This window comes from Salmo trutta, chromosome 4 (assembly GCF_901001165.1).
Source record: "Salmo trutta chromosome 4, fSalTru1.1, whole genome shotgun sequence".
In the NCBI taxonomy this organism is placed as follows: Eukaryota; Metazoa; Chordata; class Actinopteri; order Salmoniformes; family Salmonidae; genus Salmo; species Salmo trutta.
In genome coordinates this window covers 63,751,943-63,774,783 of record NC_042960.1, presented here as the reverse complement: position 1 = coordinate 63,774,783, position 22,841 = coordinate 63,751,943, and the positions used below count along the sequence as shown (strand labels likewise).

The 22,841-nt window shown below is 41.9% G+C and overlaps 1 protein-coding gene across 1 annotated transcript; it reads left to right on the top strand.

The window, feature by feature from the left end:
• The first annotated feature begins 267 nt into the window (after window positions 1-267).
• LOC115192852 (secretory carrier-associated membrane protein 2-like) lies at window positions 268-22,371 on the top strand. Its single transcript, XM_029751748.1, has 9 exons — window positions 268-432; window positions 10,135-10,212; window positions 10,406-10,492; window positions 10,903-11,026; window positions 13,871-13,999; window positions 17,890-18,049; window positions 19,452-19,553; window positions 21,676-21,793; window positions 22,164-22,371. Exons 1-9 carry the CDS (start codon window positions 376-378, stop codon window positions 22,332-22,334), a joined length of 1,026 nt encoding a protein of 341 aa, XP_029607608.1. The 5' UTR covers window positions 268-375; the 3' UTR covers window positions 22,335-22,371.
• The last annotated feature ends 470 nt before the right edge of the window (window positions 22,372-22,841 follow it).

The window sequence follows — 22,841 nt, the reverse complement described above, 5'->3', positions numbered from 1 at the left end:
TTAGCTTAGGGAATGTTTCCAAATGATTGTGCTTTTAATTATTGGCCTAGCTAGTGCCATTAATACACATTGAATTGTGTCCTCAATTTGGTATTAAAAACATGCACATTTGTATTAAATACATCTGAGACGTCTGCGTCCCAAAGCATCTATTTTTAGTTAAATAAAGTTTCAATAAAAAAAGGTTTAAAAATCTACAGATGGCGCACTTTAGTTGACTATCCAAATGACGCACCTGTCATTCTCGTATGTAGCCTAAATCTGGGCACTGAACTCAATTTCAGGAAATAACCAATGAAAGAAAGAGGAGCTTATCAAGCGATAGGAGGGCTATATTGTGTCTACTTTGAGGAGATATTATAAAACGCTATTAAAATGTCGGGATTTGAAGATAACCCATTTGTAGAATCGTACGACATCAACCCTTTTCAGGTAATACGCGTTTATTATTTTTTTACACACGTGTTGATACAAAGTTGGTGCTAACTTTTCTCCAAGTCTTGCTACAAAGTAACACACAGGAAACGTGTTGGGTGTATCTGGGTTTGTAGCATGATTGGCAAGGTTTTAGCCACAGATGGTTTACCTCATCTCTCTCAGATACAAGAAGTTGCAAAAGAACAGTGTACATTTGATAAAGGAAATAGCGTACAAACTGATAAATAAGACTGTAAGTCTACTACGCTTTCTCAGCAAAGAATGCTAAATGGTTACAAAGTAGGCCCTATGAAATTACACACGTTTGTTCGCCTATAGGCTACGTTATGAGCGCACTGTCAGTGGATGCATCTTTTTTTCCATGAACCTACGCTCTGCGGTTTACCTTTAGATGTGAACAAACGTCACAGCCTCCAGGATGTCTAGGCTGTAGGCTTACAGCTCAGTTGCACCTTTTACAATATCTCCCAATAGAACTCAGCAAAATGGAATCTCAAAACACCAATTAGGCTACGAAGTCACTTCACTCCAAACACAGAATGTGGGTGTGAAATGTAACGCAACAAAATTGTAGCCTCTAACCTTGTGTCTGATTTATCTGAGGTATGAAACTGCCAAGCAGAGATAGGGTTCAAGCCTGGTGCCACACTGGCCATCGAGGAAGTGTGAGAGAGAGAGCTGTTCAGAGAAATGCAATGGGAATCCAGCTGTTCAGAGAAATGCAATGGGAATCCAGCTGTTCAGAGAAATGCAATGGGAATCCAGCTGTTCAGAGTAATGCAATGGGAATCCAGCTGTTCAGAGAAATGCAATGGGAATCCAGCTGTTCAGAGAAATGCAATGGGAATCCAGCTGTTCTGAGAAATGCAATGGGAATCCAGCTGTTCAGAGAAATGCAATGGGAATCCAGCTGTTCAGAGAAATGCAATGGGAATCCAGCTGTTCAGAGAAATGCAATGGGAATCCAGCTGTTCTGAGTAATAAGGTGGGAATCCAGCTGTTCTGAGTAATAAGGTGGGAATCCAGCTGTTCTGAGTAATAAGATGGGAATCCAGCTGTTCTGAGTAATAAGGTGGGAATCCAGCTGTTCTGAGTAATAAGGTGGGAATCCAGCTGTTCTGAGTAATAAGGTGGGAATCCAGCTGTTCTGAGTAATAAGGTGGGAATCCAGCTGTTCTGAGTAATAAGGTGGGAATCCAGCTGTTCTGAGTAATAAGGTGGGAATCCAGCTGTTCTGAGTAATAAGGTGGGAATCCAGCTATTCTGAGTAATAAGGTGGGAATCCAGCTGTTCTGAGTAATAAGGTGGGAATCCAGCTGTTCTGAGTAATAAGGTGGGAATCCAGCTGTTCTGAGTAATAAGGTGGGAATCCAGCTGTTCTGAGTAATAAGGTGGGAATCCAGCTGTTCTGAGTAATAAGATGGGAATCCAGCTGTTCTGAGTAATAAGGTGGGAATCCAGCTGACTCTCACTCAGAATGTATGGCTTCTTGGCAGTTTTAAACTGGGAAATGTTTCCTGTGAATACTGTAGTGCATACTGCTTTATTGACTAGCGACACAGCTGGGAACTCCATTAAATAGGCTGTTAAATTGTCCTATTTCAGCATTTTACAGTAAGTAGTATGAAACAATACCTCCTGTATACTGTAAGATGCTGCATAGGGTACTTTACCAATTTTCAGTACTTTTGCCAGCAGTAAAAGGGCTGACCTGGTGTGTAATGTTGACAGAATTCAACAATTAAAACTTACAGAAAACACACGGGTTACCTAGCAGCCTAAGGACTGTTTGCTACTTGTACAGTGAAACGGTATTGTTACTGCTGTAACTACGTCAAATCTGGATAGGCCTATAGGCCTGGCCTGTATGAAATACAGTGCCTTTGGAAAGTATTCAGACCCCTTGACATTTTCCACATTTTGTTACGTTACAGCCTTATTCTAAAATGGATTTTTTTTTAAATCCCCCTCATCAATCTACACACAATACCCAATAATGACATCACAATACCCAATAATGACATCACAATACCCAATAATGACATCACAATACCCAATAATGACAAAGCAAAAACTGTTTATTAGACATTTTTGCTAATTTATTCAAAATAAAAAACCGATACCTTCTTTACATAAGTATTCAGACCCTTTGCTATGAGACTCAAAATTGAGCTCAGGTGCATCCTGTTTCCATTGATCATATTTCAGATTTTTCTACAACTTGGAGTCCACCTGTGCTAAATTCAATTGATTGGACATGATTTGGAAAGACACACACCTGTCTATATAAGATCCCACAGTTGACAGTGCATGTCAGAGCAAAAACCAAGCCATGAGGTCGAAGGAATTGTCTGTAGAGCTCCGAGACAGGATTGTGTCGAGGCACAGATCTCGGGAAGGGTACCAAAAAAAATCTGCAGCATTGAATGTCCCCAAGAACACAGTGGCCTCCATAATTCTTCAATGGAAGAAGTTTGGAACCACCAAGACTCTTCCTTGAGCTGGCCGCCCGGCAAAACTGAGCAATCGGGAAAGAAGGGCCTTGGTCAGGGAGGTGACCAGGAACCCAATGGCCACTCTGACAGAGCTCCAGAGTTCCTCTGGAGATTGGAGAACCTTCCAGAAGGACAAGCATCTCTGCAGCACTCCACCAATCAGGCCTTTATGATAGAGTGGCCAGACGGAAGCCACTCCTCAGTAAAAGGCACATGACAGCCCGCTTGAAGTTTGCCAAAGGGCACCAAGAGGACTCTCAGACCATGAGAAACCAAGAACTCTTTGGCTTGAATGCCAAGCGTCACGTCTGGAGGAAACCTGGCACCATCCTTATGGTGAAGCATGGTGGTGGTGTAACTGATGTGAAATGGCTAGTTAGTTAGCGGTGGTGCGCGCTAATAGCGTTTCAATCAGTGACGTCACTCGCTCTGAGACTTGAAGTAGGGTTTCCCCTTGCGTTGCAAGGGCCGCGGCTTTTGTGGCGCGATGGGTAACGATGCTTCGCGGGGTGTCAGTTGTTGATGTGTGCAAGGGTCCCTGGTTCGAGCCCGGGTTGGGGCGAAGAGAGGGACGGAACCTACACTGTTACATTGGTGCCGTGACCCGGATCATTGGTTGCTGCGGAAAAGGAGGAGGTCAAAGGGGGGGTGAGTGTAACCGATGTGAAATGGCTAGTTAGTTAGCGGTGGTGTGCGCTAATAGCATTTCAATCAGTGACGTCACTCGCTCTGAGACTTGAAGTAGGGTTTCCCCTTGCGTTGCAAGGGCCGCGGCTTTTGTGGCGTGATGGGTAACGATGCTTCACGGGGTGTCAGTTGTTGATGTGTGCAAGGGTCCCTGGTTCGAGCCCAGGTTGGGGCGAAGAGAGGGACGGAACCTACACTGTTACAGTGGCAACATCATGATTTGGGGATGTTTTTCAGCAGCAGGGACTGGGAGACTAGTCAGGATTGAGGAAAAGCTGAATGGAGCAAAGTACAGAGATCCTTGATGAAAACCTGCTCCAGAGCACTCAGGACCTCAGACTGGGGCGAAGGTTCACCTTCCAACAGGACAACGACCCTAAGTGCACAGCCAAGACAACACAGGAGTGGCTTCGGGACAAGTCTCTGAATTCGGGACAAGTTTCTTGAGGGACCCAGCCAGAGCCCAGACTTGAACCTGATCGACCATCTCTGGAGAGACCTGAAAATAGCTTTGCAGGTCTGACAGAGCTTGAGAGGATCTGCAGAGAAGAATGTAAGAAACTTTCCAAATACAGGTGTGCCAAGCTTGTAGAGTCATATCCAAGAATACTTGAGGCTGTAATCGCTGCCAAAGGTGCTTCAACAAAGTACTGAGTAAAGGGTCTGAATACTTATGTAAATGTGATATTTCGTTTTTTTATTTCTTAAAACCTGTTTTTGCTTTGTCATTATGGGGTATTCTGTGTAGATAGTTTTTTCCCCCCCTCATCATTTTAATTTATTTTAAAATAAGGCTGTAACGTTAATTTTTTTTTTGAAAAAGTGAAGGGGTCTGAATACTTTCCGAATGCACTGTATACCAGTACTTCAATGGTAGCTAGTAGTTGCAAAGCAATCACTCTTACTGTACTTCCAGCATCTCTACTGACTGTTTGCTTGCAGGGTGTATATGAGCCTGAACAAATAGCTCAGCCTCCTGTAGCCTGTAACAGGTCATGGATGCTAAAAAAAACGTGTCTGATATTCTAATTGTGAGCATTACTTAATGAGGATGCGTCTCACTTGACTCAGTGGGTTAGATGCAGTGTCGTAGTACTCGAGTCCAGGACTCAGTGGGTTAGATGCAGTGTCGTAGTACTCGAGTCCAGGACTCAGTGGGTTAGATGCAGTGTCGTAGTACTGGAGTCCAGGACTCAGTGGGTTAGATGCAGTGTCGTAGTACTCGAGTCCAGGACTCAGTGGGTTAGATGCAGTGTCGTAGTACTCGAGTCCAGGACTCATGGCATTTGTAGTTCTTTATGATAGCCACATTAGCAGTTAAATCGCATTTAATTTTTGGGGTGGTAAGTACAGGCGAATATATTGATAAAAGACACCTTGTCCAAGAGATATTTACATGGTTATCAAAACGTCACGCCAGGAAACACAGCCCTTATTTTAAGTGTTTCTAAAATCCCCTATGGGAAAAATGATTGGAACCATTTCCCTGTTTGACCACTATGTTTTATGAGTATTATGACTCATACTGTGGTACTCTATAAAACACCTACACCAGTGGAGGCTGCTGAGTGGAGGATGGTTCATAATTCTAGCTGGAATGGAATGGCATCAAACACATGGAAACCAATTTTTTGGTACCCTTCCCCAGATCTGTGCCTTGTCACAGTCCTGTCTCCAAGCTCTACAGACAATTCCTTCGACCTCATGGCTTGGTTTTTGCTCTGACATGCACTGTCAACTGTGGGACCTTATATAGAAATCATGTCCAATCCTTATATCCAAATCATGTCCAATCAATTGAATTTACCAAAGTTGGACTCCAATCAAGTTGTAGAAACATCTCAAGGATGCTCAATGGAAACAGGATGAACCTGAGCACAATTTTGAGTCTCATAGCAAAGGGTCTGAATACTTATGTATTTCAATTTTAAAAAAAATCTCACTAGAACAGAAGAACAGGCACTTAATGAATTAATGAAAGATTCATCGTTGGTTATTAAACCTGCAGACAAGGGGGGTGCTGTGGTAGTTCTAGACTATGAAAAATATAAAGAAGAAATTCAGAGACAACTCAGTAATGAACGTTTCTATAGAAAACTAAGTGTTGATCCCACACAGGTGTTCCAAAGGGATATATGCTCTAGTTTGGAGCAAGGCCTATTAAACCACCTTATCTCAAAACCTGAATATGAATATCTTTGCTGCGATTGTGCCATACGTCCATGCCTTTACATTTTACCGAAATTACACAAACCTAAAACACAACAAGGCAATTATCCAGGCAGACCAGTGGTTGCAGGAATAGGCTCAATGCTAGAGCCATTGTCGAACTTTGTAGACGCTTTTATTAAAACTCATGTGCAAGCATTGCCATCATATGTAAAAGACTCTATAGACATCATAAACAAGATCTCACCAATAACGGGTTTAAAAGAAGACTGTATTCTGGTCACATTAGATGTCGAGAGTCTATATACCAGCATTCCCCATGTGGGGGGGCTGGCAGCACTAGCACACTATTTGGGAGACAGAGATGCTAATGAATATCCACCAACAAACTTTATTTTAGAGCTGGCAGAATACGTTTTGAAGTATAACTATTTTAGGTTTGATGATGAATACTACCTCCAAACGAATGGAACGGCGATGGGTTCCACATTCGCTCCGAGCTATGCTAACCTTTATGTGGGTAATTTTGAAGAACGTTTTGTCAATAACATAAACGAAAATCCATTTTTGAACAAAATCCTGAAGTGGTATCGATATATTGACGACATTTTTTGCATATGGGAAGGAACTGAACAAGAGCTGTCAGATTTTATGGCACTACTCAATGACATGGATCCCAATCTCAAATTTACTATTGAAAGTGACACTCAACGCGTTCATTACCTCGATATGTGGATTGAGAAATCAAATGGAACCCTGTTTACAACTCTGTATCGAAAAGAAACAGACAGAAATACTCTATTACAGGGGGACAGCTTCCATCCTGAGCCATTAAAAAGAGGACTTCCTAGAAGCCAGTTTTTCAGACTGCGCCGTATATGCTACTCCAATGATGATTATCTAGAAAAAGCAGCGGAGATGCGCACTAGGTTTCTAAGAAGAGGCTATTCGCCACAATGTGTGGATGAAGCTCTTCATTTGGCATTGGGAAAAACACGAGATGAATTGTTACAAAAAAGACCCGCTAAAGCAAAAGAACACTCCGTTATGTTCACAACCACATATACTTTGAATTCGCGAAAAGTGGGAGGTGTGGTTAAGAAACACTGGCATATTTTATCATCGGACCCAGTTTTGCCGGCCGAATTTAAGAATCCACCACTCATTGTATATAGGAGAGGTCGCAATTTACGCGATAAATTGGTTCATGCCAACTGCCAGCCACGAAAGAAAATCAGCCAGGATCTTTTACGCCCTCTACCAAATGGTAGCTATAAATGCAGAGGATGCGCACAGTGCAACAATATGATGAAGTGTGAATATTTCTGCCACCCCCACACAGGAAAACGGTTTCAAATAAATGATATCATTACGTGTACCACCACCCATGTTATTTTCATTATTAAATGTCCATGTGGGCTGTGCTATGTCGGTAAGACCTCCCGCTCTCTCAAACAGAGAATTAGTGAACACAAAAGTTCAATCAGGAGAAACGACAGGGATTATCCAGTCGCAGTACATTTTAATGACCTAAAGCATGACATTTCTACCTTTAGATTTTGTGGCATAGAGAAAGTTAAGATATCAGACAGGGGAGGTGATATTAATAATACTCTGAGCAAAAGAGAATGTTTTTGGATTTTCACCCTCCAGACATTATTTCCTAAAGGACTTAATGATGAAATGCCTATGCATGTTATGTTGTGAATTTAAAATATGTTCCTATTTAAGATTACTTTGTTTTTTTCGTATGATGTACCCAATGATTAATGAAAACTTGCTATGTCCTCGTTGTGATTTTATCGACGTGTTTGGTGCGTCTTGTCTATACACTTGTAATATTTGTGAAATGCATATTGTTATGTTTGGTAGCACTTTTTTATTTTTCCTTAGCCTCCAACTCCTTTCCATATGTGGAACGGATGTGGGTGGGGCTAGGTCTACATAGAGGTGCTGTTTTCGATAATTCACAAAAGCTCTGACGAAGGCCGTTGGGCCGATACGGAAGCTTATTAAATACCAGTGATACTATCAAGAGCAGTGTGCGGTTTCCTTCATCCTGTTTTAATTGCTTTAATTCTTGCCATGCACCTGCAACAAGACTGCTCAGATGTGCGAGTGCCTTTTGAATCTTGTTATACATTTGCAAAAATGTAAAAAAATAACAACAAAAAAACGTTCACTTTTGTAATTATGGGATAATGTGTGTAGATTGATGAGGGAAAAAAGTCATTTAATCCATTTTAGAATAAGGCTTTACAGTTACAAAATGTGGAAAAGGGGAAGGGGTCTTAATACTTTCTGAATGCACTTTATCAGTGGGTGATTACAAAAACGTATCTGAGAGCCTGACTTACTGTTCATTTAAGTAGTGCAACACGGGTGTATTCATTACACCGATTCTGTTGCAAAACCTTTAGTCATTTGCAAAACATTTTGAAACAGAAACTGTTTACTCTAAATGGAAATCACAAACGAGAGTTTCTATTGGATAAATTCAGGTAGGTCCCTTCCGGTTTTGTTCCGTTTTCTCTGTTGACTTCCGTTTTGGTTCTAAAAAGGTATCCGTAATGAATACACCCCAGGTATTGGATATCATAAGGTGAATGCACCAATTTGTAAGTCGCTCTGGGTAAGAGCGTCTGCTAAATGACGTAAACGTATTGAGTAGAACTTGAGTTAGTGATGAATTCTAAATTAGTTGGGGGTTTTAATGAGTGGCGTTATACTGCCATCTGTTGGCGACTACAAACAATTGTATAACACAACGAATTGTATATTAATGGACTCGATTCGTGACTTGACCAGTGGTGACTCTGACTGGGCTCAGATTTCGGCCATAATGATTGGTGACTCTAGCACAGGAGACTACGACAATGGTAAGATGTAAGAAGTTACAGCTTTGCTGTAAAATTGTGAAACTGGCACACCTAAGCAGTCTAAGGCACTGCATCTCTGTGCTAGAGACGTCACTACAAACCCTGGTTTGATCCTGGGCTGTATCACAACCGGCCGTGATCGGGAGTCCCGTAGGGCGACGCACAATTGGAACCAGCGTCGTACGGGTTAGGGGAGGGCTTGGCCGGGGTAGGCCGTCATTGTAAATAAGAATTTGTTCTTAACTGACTTGCCTAGTTAAATAAAGGTAAAAAAAAGAATAATTTGGGCCCACACACACAGCCAGGGTAGAGACTGAGTAGCCTATTGGAAGGTCTGGTGTGGTAATGTCAACGCTATTGGCTCCTCTGTTTAACACCACACCCTTCTAATTACTGGATTGGATTGTTGAGAGAGCCTCCTGCCTGGTATTTCTTGGGATGCTTCCCATTGTAATGAATGATTTATCAAAGGCTTATTACTATGGTTAAATGGCAAAGATCTCAGCTCTCTTTCTATGGTAGTTACTTAGTGATACAGAGATGCCATTTTCTTTCTGTTGCCCACTGAAATATCAAGTCAAACTGGACTCTGGGTTGACATATCAAGCCAAACTGGACTCTGGGTTGACATATCAAGTCAAACTGGACTCTGGGTTGACATATCAAGTCAAACTGGACTCTGGGTTGACATATCAAGTCAAACTGGACTCTGGGTTGACATATCAAGCCAAACTGGACTCTGGGTTGACATATCAAGTCAAACTGGAGTCTGGGTTGACATATCAAGTCAAACTGGACTCTGGGTTGACATATCAAGTCAAACTGGACTCTGGGTTGACATATCAAGTCAAACTGGACTCTGGGTTGACATATCAAGTCAAACTGGACTCTGGGTTGACATATAAAGCCAAACTGCACTCTGGGTTGACATATCAAGTCAAACTGGACTCTGGGTTGACATATCAAGCCAAACTGGACTCTGGGTTGACATATCAAGTCAAACTGGACTCTGGGTTGACATATCAAGTCAAACTGGACTCTGGGTTGACATATCAAGCCAAACTGGACTCTGGGTTGACATATCAAGTCAAACTGGACTCTGGGTTGACATATCAAGCCAAACTGGACTCTGGGTTGACATATCAAGTCAAACTGGACTCTGGGTTGAGTGCGGATGTCCCTGACTGACGTTCCATACACTTTTTTTACTTCAGGAAATTAAGCTTCTTGAGCTTTTCGGCCTCTCGAAATATCACAAGAATTCATAAGCAATCTCTTTTATATGAGTTCTGTTATTGAAGGCTACGAACGTCACATGTGAAGGCCGCCATTGTTGCATCACACATTCTTTCTGCGATGGATTGATAGGCCTATTAGATGAGACAATAATTACATTGAACGTAATGCTAATGAGAATGAGCTGATTGTTGCATATACTGAAGAGGAAATGTGTTGTTTTGTTTCAGGATCCCTCAGTTACAGAAGTGACCAACTCTGACGTAGACCACGTTGATCAATTTAACCCTTTCCCAGACCATCAGACGGTAAGATCACTTGCTTTTTACCCCTGCACACACACACACACACACACACACACACACACCCACACACACACCCCAGATCAAAACTACAGTAACTGACGTTGAATAGATTGACATCCCATAGATCACAGATTACTGTATTGTGTGTTTTTTGCCCCGCTTTTTCTCAGTCTGCCATGTGTATTTCCTGTTTCAGGTTAGCCTATCGGGGCCCACCATTCCGGCCTCCAGGATCCCTTCCCAGCCTGCCGTGCTGCAGCCGTCAACAGAGCCCAGCCCACAGGTCAGTGATGACGCTGGTCACTAGTTTACAATGGAACCATAAGCCATCAATGTCTTCACATAAGAATGAAAACATGGACTTTTTCCTTTTCCATATTTGACTGTCTACTTGTCCAATACTGATTTTATAGAAGCTATATGGAAGTTTTTGCTTCTGGGGGTTAGGGTTCGCCAAAACAGCTCCCTTAAATGGACCAATATATGGTCCATAAATGAGCTGATTGGCCAGAAAGGGACAGACCTTTCCACACCCATGAGCAAAAGTATATATTGTTAACCTCAAACAATTTATGTGGTTACATGTGATAAGAAATGGAATAGCCTAATGTAATATTATGTATGTATGTGAACAATACAGCCAACATTCAGGCCAAAATGGCATCTGTGCTCTCTCCCCTCGTGTCCCTCCAGGCCATGGGGGCTGCGGGCCAGGCTAGCCTGCTGAGGCAGCAGGAGGAGCTGGGGAGGCTGCAGAGGGAGGCTGCAGACCTGGAGCACAGAGAGAAGGAGTTGCAGAGCAGGGGCACCTCAACAGGTCACTGCCTACACCCCACACCATATACCTCTGAACATATCCTACCCTCTCCTTCTCCCCACACCATATACCTCTGAACATATCCTACCTTCTCCCCACACCATATACAGTTGAAGTCGGAAGTTTACATAAACTGAGTTTAAATGTATTTGGCTAAGGTGTTTCACAATTCCTGACATTTAATCCTTGTAAAAATTGTCCCTGTCTTAGGTCAGTAAGGCTCACCACTTTATTTTAAGAATGTGAAATGTCACAATAATAGTAGAGAGAATGATTTATTTCAGCTTTTATTTCTTTCATCACATTCCCAGTGGGTCAGAAGTTTATATACACTCAATTAGTATTTGGTAGCATTGCCTTTAAATTGTTTAACTTGGGTCAAATGTTTCGGGTAGCCTTCCACAAGCTTCCCACAATAAAATAAGTTGGGTGAATGTTGCCCATTCCTCCTGACAGAGCTGGTGTAACTGAGTCTGGTTTGTAGGCCTCCTTGCTCGCACATGCTTTTTCAGTTCTGCCCACAAATTTTCTATAGGATTGAGGTCAGGGCTTTGTGATGGCCACTCCAATACCTTGACTTTGTTGTCCTTAAGCCATTTTGCCACAACTTTGGAAGTATGCTTGGGGTCATTGTCCATTTGGAAGACCCATTTGCGACCAAGCTTTAACTTCCTGACTGATGTCTTGATGTTGCTTCAATATATCCACATAATTTTCCTGCCTCATGATGCCATCTGTTTTGTGAAGAGCACCAGTCTCTCCTGCAGCAAAGCACCCCCACAACATGATGCCGCCACCCCCGTGCTTCACGGTTGGGATGGTGTTCTTCGGCCTGCAATCCTCCCCCTTTTTCCTCCAAACATGACGATGGTCATTATGGCCAAACAGTCCTATTTTTGTTTCATCAGACCAGAGGACATTTCTCCAAAAAGTATGATCTTTGTCCCCATGTGCAGTTGCAAACCGTAATCAGGCTTTTTTTGTGGCGGTTTTGGAGCAGTGGCTTCTTCCTTGCTGAGCGGCCTTTCAGGTTATGTCGATATAGGTCTTGTTTTACTGTGGATATAGATACTTTTGTACCTGTTTCCTCCAGCATCTTCACAAGGTCCTTTGCTGTTGTTCTGGGAATGATTTGCACTTTTCACACCATAGTACGTTCATCTCTAGGAGACAGAACGCCTCTCTTTCCTGAGCGGTATGGCGGCTGCGTGGTCCCATGGTGTTTATACTTGCGTACTATTGTTTGTACAGATGAACATTGTACCTTCAGGCGTTTGGAAATAGCTCCCAAGGATGAACCAGACTTGTGGAGGTCTACAAAGAAATGTCTGCGGTCTTGGCTGATTTCTTTTGATTTTCCCATGATGTCAAGCAAAGAGGCACTGAGTTTGAAGGTAGGCCTTGAAGTACATCCACAGGTACACCTCCAATTAACTCAAATGATGTCAATTAGCCTATCAGAAGCTTCTAAAGCCATGACATCATTTTCTGGAATTTTCCAAGCTGTTTAAAGGCACAGTAAACTTCTGAACCACTGGAATTGTGATACAGTGAATGATAATCTGTCTGTAAACAATTGTTGGAAATATTACTTGTGTCATGCACAAAGAGGATGTCCTAACCGACTTGCCAAAACTATAGTTTGCTAACAAGAAATTTGTGGAGTGGTTGAAAAACGTGTTTCAATGACTCCAACCTAAGTGCATGTAAATTTCCGACTTCAACTATACCTCTGAACATATCCTACCCTCTCCTTCTCCTCACACCATAGACCTCTGAACATACCCTAGCCTCTCCTTCTCCTCACACCATAGACCTCTGAACATACCCTAGCCTCTCCTTCTCCCCACACCATATACCTCTGAACATATCCTACCCTCTCCTTCTCCCCACACCATATACCTCTGAACATATCCTACCCTCTCCTTCTCCCCACAGTAGCCTCTTAGTAGGTTTTGGATCAACCCGTTTCAATTTAAATCAGGAAGTAAACTGAAATTCCTTTCAGGAATTTACCAAAAGGCCAAAAAAAAGGAAAAAAAAAAAGAAATATATATATATATATATATATATATATATATATATATATATATATATATATTAGGACAAAACACACATCACGACGAGGTACAACACTACATAAAGAGACTTAAGATGACAACATAGAAAGGCAGCAACACATGATGACACAGCATGGTAGCAACACAACATGGTAGCAGCACAAAACATGGTACAAACATTACTGGGCACAGACAACAGCACAAAGGGCAAGAAGGTAGAGACAACAATACATCACGCAAAGCAGCCACAACTGTCAGTAAGAGTGTCCATGATTGAGTCTTTGAATGAAGAGATTGAGATAAAACTGTCCAGTTTGAGTGTTTGTTGCTGCTCGTTCCAGTCGCTAGCTGCAGCGAACTGAAAGGACGAGCGACCCAGGGATGTGTGTGCTTTTGGGATCTTTAACAGAATGTGACTGGCAGAACAGGTGTTGTTTGTGGAGGATGAGGGCTGCAGTCGATATTTCAGATAGAGGGGAGTGAGGCCTAAGAGGGTTTTATGAATGAGCATCAACCAGTGGGTCTTGCGACGGGTATACAGAGATGACTAGTTTACAGAGGAGTGAAGTGATGTGTCCTATAAGGAGCATTGGTGGAAAATCTGATGGCTGAATGGTAAAGAACATCTAGCCGCTCGAGAGCACCCTTACCTGCCGATCTATAAATGATGTCTCCGTAATCTAGCATGGAAACATCATGTTGGGAAATAGATGATTCTTGCAATAGAGCTGTTGAAAAAAAGTGAATGATGACATATTAATCAATCCATTTTTATTTTAATTAGGCAAGGACAACAACTGGCCACCTCTTCCCAAGGCTTTTCCCATAAATCCTTGCTTCTACCAGGACTTCTCGGTGGAGATTCCCATGGAGCACCGGAGGGTCTGCAAGATGTTGTACTATCTGTGGATGTGTAAGTACACTGTGTGTGTGTGTGTGGCACTACCACAGAGACTGGTTAGTTGCTTTGTTAAATACAGCAAAGATGTTAACTCACGGTATATTGTAATGTCAGGCACTGCTCTGTCTGCATGGCAGGAGAACAGGGCTAATTGTTGTACATCCCTTATCTATACCTGTACCATCTATATCTATACATACATATATACGTACCTATCTATACCTGTACCATCCATACATACGTACCCATCTATACATGTACCCATCTATATCTATACCTGTACCATATATACATGCATACATAGATATCTATACCTGTACCATATATATACTGCTCAAAAAAATAAAGGTAACACTTAAACAACACAATGTAACTCCAAGTCAATCACACTTCTGTGAAATCAAACTGTCCACTTAGGAAGCAACACTGATTGAACATAAATTTCACATGGTGTTGTGCAAATGGAATAGACAACAGGTGGAAATTATAGGCAATTAGCAAGACACCCCCAATAAAGGAGTGGTTCTGCAGGTGGTGACCACAGACCACTTCTCAGTTCCTATGCTTCCTGGCTGATGTTTTGGTCACTTTTGAATGCTGGCGGTGCTTTCACTCTAGTGGTAGCATAAGACGGAGTCTACAACCCACACAAGTGGCTCAGGTAGTGCAGCTCATCCAGGATGGCACATCAATGCGAGCTGTGGCAAGAAGGTTTGCTGTGTCTGTCAGCGTAGTGTCCAGAGCATGGAGGCGCTACCAGGAGACAGGCCAGTACATCAGGAGACATGGAGGAGGCCGTAGGATGGCAACAACCCAGCAGCAGGACCGCTACCGCCGCCTTTGTGCAAGGAGGAGCACTGCCAGAGCCCTGCAAAATGACCTCCAGCAGGCCACAAATGTGCATGTGTCTGCTCAAACGGTCAGAAACAGACTCCATGAGGGTGGTATGAGGGCCCGACGTCCACAGGTGGGGGTTGTGCTTACAGCCCAACACCGTGCAGGACGTTTGGCATTTGCCAGAGAACACCAAGATTGGCAAATTCGCCACTGGCGCCCTGTGCTCTTCACAGATGAAAGCAGGTTCACACTGAGCACATGTGACAGACGTGACAGTCTGGAGACGCCGTGGAGAACGTTCTGCTGCCTGCAACATCCTCCAGCATGACTGATTTGGCGGTGGGTCAGTCATGGTATGGGGTGGCATTTCTTTGGGGGGCTGCACAGCCCTCCATGTGCTCGCCAGAGGTAACCTGACTGCCATTAGGTACCGAGATGAGATCCTCAGACCCCTTGTGAGACCAGATGCTGGTGCGGTTGGCCTTGGGTTCCTCCTAATGCAAGACAATGCTAGACCTCATGTGGCTGGAGTGTGTCAGCAGTTCCTGCAAGAGGAAGGCATTGATGCTATGGACTGGCCCGCCCGTTCCCCAGACCTGAATCCAATTGAGCACATCTGGGACATCATGTCTCGCTCCATCCACCAACGCCACGTTGCACCACAGACTGTCCAGGAGTTGGCGGATGCTTTAGTCCAGGTCTGGGAGGAGATCCCTCAGGAGACCATCCGCCACCTCATCAGGAGCATGCCCAGGCGTTGTAGGGAGGTTATACAGGCACGTGGAGGCCACACACACTACTGAGCCTCATTTTGACTTGTTTTAAGGACATTACATCAAAGTTGGATCAGCCTGTAGTGTGGTTTTCCACTTTAATTTTGAGTGTGACTCCAAATCCAGACCTCCATGGGTTGATAAATTGGATTTCCATTGATTATTTTGTGTGATTTTGTTGTCAGCACATTCAACTATGTAAAGAAAAAAGTATTTAATAAGATTATTTCATTCATTCAGATCTAGGATGTGTTATTTTAGTGTTCCCTTTATTTTTTGAGCAGTGTACATATCTATACCTGTACCCATGTATACCTGTACCCATTTATCTGTCCCCATCTATAGCTGTAGCTGTACCATCTATATCTATACCCATCTATATCTATACCTGTACCATCTATACATGCATACGTACCTATCTATACCTGTACCCATGTATACCTGTACCCATTTATCTGTCCCCATCTATATCTGTACCTGTGCCATCTATATCTATACCCATCTGTACCTGTACCCATCTATATCTATACCCATCTATATCTATACCCATCTATATCTGTACCATCTATATCTATACCCATCTATATCTATACCCATCTATATCTATACCCATCTGTACCTGTACCCATCTATATCTATACCCATCTATATCTATACCCATCTATATCTGTACCCATCTATATCTATACCCATCTATATCTGTACCCATCTATATCTATACCCATCTATATCTGTACCCATCTATATCTATACCCATCTATATCTATACCCATCTATATCTGTACCATCTATATCTGTACCATCTATATCTATACCCATCTATATCTATACCCATCTATATCTGTACCATCTATATCTGTACCATCTATATCTATACCCATCTATATCTATACCCATCTATATCTACACCTGTACCCATCTATATCTATACCTGTACCATCTATATCTATACCTGTACCCATCTATATCTATTCCCATCTATATCTATACCTGTATGCATCTATATCTATTCCCATCTACATGTATACCAATTTATATCTATACCCATCTATATCTATGCCTCTCTATATACACTACCGTTCAAAAGTTTGGGGTCACTTAGAAATGTCCTTGTTTTTGAAAGGAAAGCTATTTTTTATTTTTTGTCCTTTTAAAATAACATCAAATTGATCAGAAATACAGTGTAGACATTGTTAATGTTGTAAATGACTATTGTAGCTGGAAACGGCTGATTTAAAAAATATATATATTGTTTAATGCATTATCTACATAGGCGTAAAGAGGCCCATTATCAGCAACCATCACTCCTGTTTTCCAATGGGACGTTGTGTTAGCCTTTTAAAATGATTAATTTGGATTAGCTAATTGATCATTAGAATCATTAGAAAACCTTTTGCAGTTATGTTAGCACAGCTGAAAACTGTTGTTCTGTTTAAAGAAGCAATAAAATTGGCCTTCTTTAGATTAGTGGAGTACCTGGAGCATCAGCATTTGTGGGTTTGATTACAGGCTCAAAATGGCCAGAAACAAATAACTTTCTTCTGAAACGTCAGTCTATTCTTGTTCTGAGAAATGAAGGCTATTCCATGTAAGAAATTGCCAAGAAACTGAAGATCTCGTACAACGCTGTGTACTCCTCCCTTCACAGAACAGCGCAAACTGTCTTGGGTGCATGATATTTGTGCGTCTGTAACTTTCTCACTCATCATTATTCATGATTCATTCAGGACTGTCTAATCATGGTAGCGTCCTCATTAATGAAGAAGTGTTTAGAATCATATTCTATTCTTATTTACAATTTAAAGTGACTCCAAAATAACTCTACATTATTTACCATTAATTTCTATTGGGCACATAATATGAAACACAACCAAAACAAACAGCAAATGCATCCAACAAGTTTGTAGAGTCACAAGCTTGATGTAGTCATTGTGTGTTAGGTATATGGGACCAAATACTAAGCTTTTGACTACTTTAATACACATAAGTGAATTTGTCCCAATACTTTTGGTCCCCTAAAATGGGGGGGGACTATGTACAAAAAGTGCTGTAATTTAAAAATGGTTCACCTGATATGGATGAAAATACCCTCAAATTAAAGCTTACAGTCTGCACTATAACCTCATAACCATTGTATCATTAGCGTTGCATTCATTGGAGGCGTGTTCACATTGAAAGCATTTTGCAACGGAAAACAAAAATGAGTCCAGGTTGCCTTAACCCTGTTCCAGTCAGTTTTCTTCCGTTTGGTACCTAATGAACACAACCCCCTCTCTCTCTCCCTCCCTCCAGTCCACTGTGTGACTCTGTTCCTCAACATGCTGGCCTGTCTGGCCCACTTCACCATGAACACGTACTTTGGTGTGGACTTTGGCCTGTCCATTCTTTGGCTCATCCTGTTCACCCCTTGCTCCTTCCTCTGTTGGTACAGACCTGTCTACAAGGCCTTCAAGTGAGTATAGCCTCCCTGTGGCTCAGTTGGTAGAGCATGGTGTTTGCAATGGTGTTTGCAACGCCAGGGTTGTGGGTTCGATTCCCACGGGGGGCCAGTACGAGAAAAAAAAATGTATGAAATGAATTGAAATGTATGCATTCACTACTGTAAGTCGCTCTGGATAAGAGCGTCTGCTAAAATGTAAACTACTGATCTACCGCCTTTCAGACAATTATGTTTTAGCTTAAAGGGATATTTTTCCTTTTTCTCACACCCCAGTCTTAATATATATATTTTTTTATTGTACTTTTATTTAACTAGGCAAGTCAGTTAAGAACAAATTCCTATTTTCAATGATGGCCTAGGAACAGTGGGTTAACTGCCTTGTTCAGGGGCAGAACGACAGATTTTTACCTTGTCAGCTCGGGGATTCGATCATGCAACCTTCCGGTTACTAGTCCAATGCTCTAAGTTATTTAATTAATAAGAAATTGTATAATCTTTCATGTTTGCATATAGCTAATTTGTGCATCCAATTGGTTTGCATGCCACTGTGCTTTGGCTTACAACAAGGCTTTGTTTATCTGGTGGATCACAAAGTGCATTTGAAAGTCCCTCCCAGGATTTCAGTGTGTTTTTGTGTGTGATATTTGCATGCAGAAATAGTACATTTTCAAATGTGTCACTAAAATGCACTGACGGGATGAAAGGTTTGTTGATGTCTTGTTTGATTGAACCATTTTATGCGGTAAAAGGGCTGATTGGTTAAAATTGCGAGCCCTCTTTTTGTAGTGTGGTGACTGGTCAAATTTGCAAGCTCTTGATTTAGCTAAAATAAAGTATGCAATTGCAAGATACTGGAGGGACTGATTTGAAACATTACTGTAGCGAGGTAAAAATATGATTATATATTATAAACTGGGTGGTTCGAGCCCTGAATGCTGATATGGCTGACAGCTGTGATATATCAGACCGTATACCACGGGTATGACAAAACATGTCCTTTTTACTGCTCTAATTACGTTGGTAACCAGTTTATAACAGCAATAAGGCACCTTGGGGGTTTGTGTTATATGACCAATATACCACGGCTAAGGGCTGTATCCAGGCTACAGAGGACCATTTTGTAGGCTGACTTGCCACTAAGCAAATAGGGAAATGTTTGTAGTAGTTTGTTTACTGTTTTATTTATTTTTATTTTTATGGGTATTGATGCCCAGTCATAGTGGTAATGGTGTTCCTTAATGAAACTATTTCAATTAAATAGATGACATTGTAATGTCGTTGGCATCCTGTCCAAACACGGAGAAACGGTGTAGTGTTTTAAAAAAATTTATATATATTTTGGGCTTTTATTTACCAATTTACTGCCAAATGGTGTTATTTAATTCTGTGTTCTCTAAACCCTGGGTCTCTGCAGGTCGGACAGCTCCTTCAGTTACTTCTTCTTCGTCTTTGTGTTCTTCTGCCAAGTGGTGGTGTTCATTATCCAGTCTGTGGGCATCCCCAACACGGGAAACAGGTGGGTGTGAGGAACAGGTCTGAGTGAGTGGGATGCTATGGATGTCAAATTTATGTATTTTTTTTTTTGCATATCTTCAATCTGTGTGTGTTCACCAGTCCAACCAGGGCCCATATACACCAGACCAATATTAGGAGTACTGATCTTGGATCAGTTTTCCCTTTTTAGGTCAGAATAAATATGAGTATAATGGCAATGAGGGACCTGATCCTAGATCAGCACTCTGAGATGCTTTGTAAATATGGGCCCAGGTCAGATCTGTTAGTGAGGATGTTGAATTTACTTGTAAAGAATTGGAACAGGCCCACTGTTTGCTTTGAATAGTTGATAAGTAAATCTGAAATCTGAAAATATTTTATGTACATTCAACTTTTTAGACCCTCCATGTTTGATCAGTGAAATACAGTTGCAAAAAAAGTATGTGAACCCTTTTGAATTACCTGGATTTCTGCATAAATTCTAACCTAAGTCACAACAATAGACAAACATAGTGTGCTTAAACTAATAACACACAAATTGTATGTCTTGTCTATATTGAATACATAATTTAAACATTCACAGTGTAGGTTGGAAAAAGTATGTGAACCCCTAGGCTAATGACTTCTCCAAAAGATAATTGGAGTCAGGAGTCAGCTAACCTGGAGTCCAATCAATGAGATGAGATTGGAGATGTTGATTAGAGCTGCCTTGCCCTATAAAAAAAAAAAAACACTCACAAAATTTGAGTTTGCTATTCACAAGAAGCATTGCCTGATGTGAACCATGCCTCGAACAAAAGAGATCTCAGAAGACCTAAGATTAAGAATTGTTGACTTGCATGAAGCTGAAAAGGGTTACATAAGTATCTCTAAAAGCCTTGATGTTCATCAGTCCACGGTAACACAAAATGTCTATAAATGGAGAAAGTTCAGCACTCTCCCTAGGAGTGGCCATCCTGCAAAGATGACTGCAAGAGCACAGTGCAGAATGCTCATTGAGGCTAAGAAGAATCCTAGAGTGTCAGCTAAAGACTTACAGAAATCTCTGGAACATGCTAACATCTCTGTTGAAGAGTCTACGATACTTTAAACACTAAACAAGAATGGTGTTCAAGGGTGGACACCACGGAAGAAGCCACTGCTGTCCAAAAAAAACATTGCTGCACATCTGAAGTTCGCAAAAGAGCATCTGGATGTTCCACAGCGCTACTGGCAAAATATTCTGTGGACAGATAAAACTAATGTTGTGTTGTTTGGAAGGAACACACAACACTATGTGTGGAGAAAAAAAGGCACAGCACACCAACATCAAAACATCATCCTATCTGTAAAGTATTGTGGTGGGGGCATCGTGGTTTGGGGCTGCTTTGCTGCCTTAGGGCCTGAACAGTTTACTGTCATCGATGGAAAAATGAATTCCCAACTTTATCAAGACATTTTGCAGGAGAATGTTAGGCTATCTGTTCGCGAATTGAAGGTCAACAGGAGTTGGGTGACGCAACAGGACAACCATCCAAAACACAGAAGTAAATCAACAACAGAATGGCTTCTTCAACAGAAGAAAATACACCTTCTGGAGTGGCCCAGTCGGAGTCCTGACCTCAATCCGATTGAGATGCTGTGGCATGACCTCGAGAGCAGTTCACACCAGACAACCCAAGAATATTTCTGAACTGAAACAGTTTTGTAAAGAGGAATGGTCCAAAATTCCTCATGACCATTGTGCAGGTCTGATTCGCAACTACAGAAAATGTTTGGTTGAGGTTATTGCTGCCAAAGGAGGGCCAACCAGTTATTAAATCCAACATCCTTTTTCCACTCTGCACTGTGAACGTTTACATGGTGTGTTCAATACACCAGACATGAAAACATATAATTATGTGTGTTATTAGTTTAAACAGACTGTGTTGTATGACCAATTTAAGCAGAAATCCAGGTAATTCCAAAGGGTTCAAATGTTTTATCTTGCCGCTGTATATTTAGTGAAATATTGTGAATTTTATAAATATTGTGACTATAAACCATAGAAACTTTCAATGGTGACTAACATGTACATTTTATAACATAATTTCAAAAGGAAAATACATTCCCACGTTAGACTAAATTAAACAATTTACCGTATATCGATTCCTTCTTGATTCCAGTGGTTGGATCAACTCGTTGTCTGCCATTTCCTTCAACAAGGCGATGGGAGCCGTCATGATGGTGGTGGCCTACTGCTTCACTGCCTGTGCTGTGCTGTCAGTCATCCTGCTGAGGGTGGTACGTGGCGTTACCGTAACTCCCTGGAGAATCTCTCTCGCATCCTCATCACCTCCTCAAAACCCATTGGATGAGAAGGTCAGAGGGGAGGGACCTCTGACCTCCTCCAATTGGTTTTAGGAATTTAACCACGGCAAAGTGACTGTATCCATGTAGTTAAACAGAATGTAAGCTGGCGAGATCAGGATGGTTCTTACGGGGCTAAGTTATAATTAACCTGATTCAGTTTATCAACCAGCTAATTATTACAATCAGGTGTGCTAGATTAGGATGGGAGTGAAAACCTACAGGACGGTAGCTCTCCAGGAACAGGGTTGGAGAGCCCTGCTATACATTCTATAACCCCTAATGATGTGGTGTCCTCCCCCAGGTGCACAGCCACTACTGGCATACTGGGGCCAGCTTCCAGATGGCCCAGCAGGAGTTCTCCCAGGGCGTGTTCACCAACAAGACCTTCCAGACGGCTGCCACCTCCGCAGCCGCCTCCGCTGCCTCCGCAGCCTTCCAGGGGGCAGCGGAGTGTGTGGATGTTCTCTTTTAGCGATTTTCTCTCTCTGTGTGTGTGTGTGTGTGTGGGGGGGGGGGGGGTTTGCTCCTGATAGTGTCTTGCATGTCAGGCCATTGTAAAGTGACCACCGGTTGAGACTCTGTTGTAAAGTGACCACCGGTTGAGACTCTGTTGTAAAGGAACCACCGGTTGAGACTCAACAATGGTGGCTTCTCAGCATCCTTTAATTTCAATGTACAAATGAAGACAATGAGTGTTGCTTTTAGTAGGGTGAAACCTGATTGAAAAATATAATGAAGTTTAAAAAGTGTGTACTCTGTCTCATAAGACTATGATAATCACCTAGGTTATTAGTTACCAGGGCTACTGTAATTATTAGATGCACATTTTTCATTATTCTTAGAAATCACCTCAAACTAACGTACCTTCAAATTCACACCATTTCATTAGCCTTTTCAGATAGTACCTCATTTTGACGAAAACTTTGTTTCCAACCTTTTCATATTGTAAATAGTCCTGCTGTATGTGTAGAGTATTGGC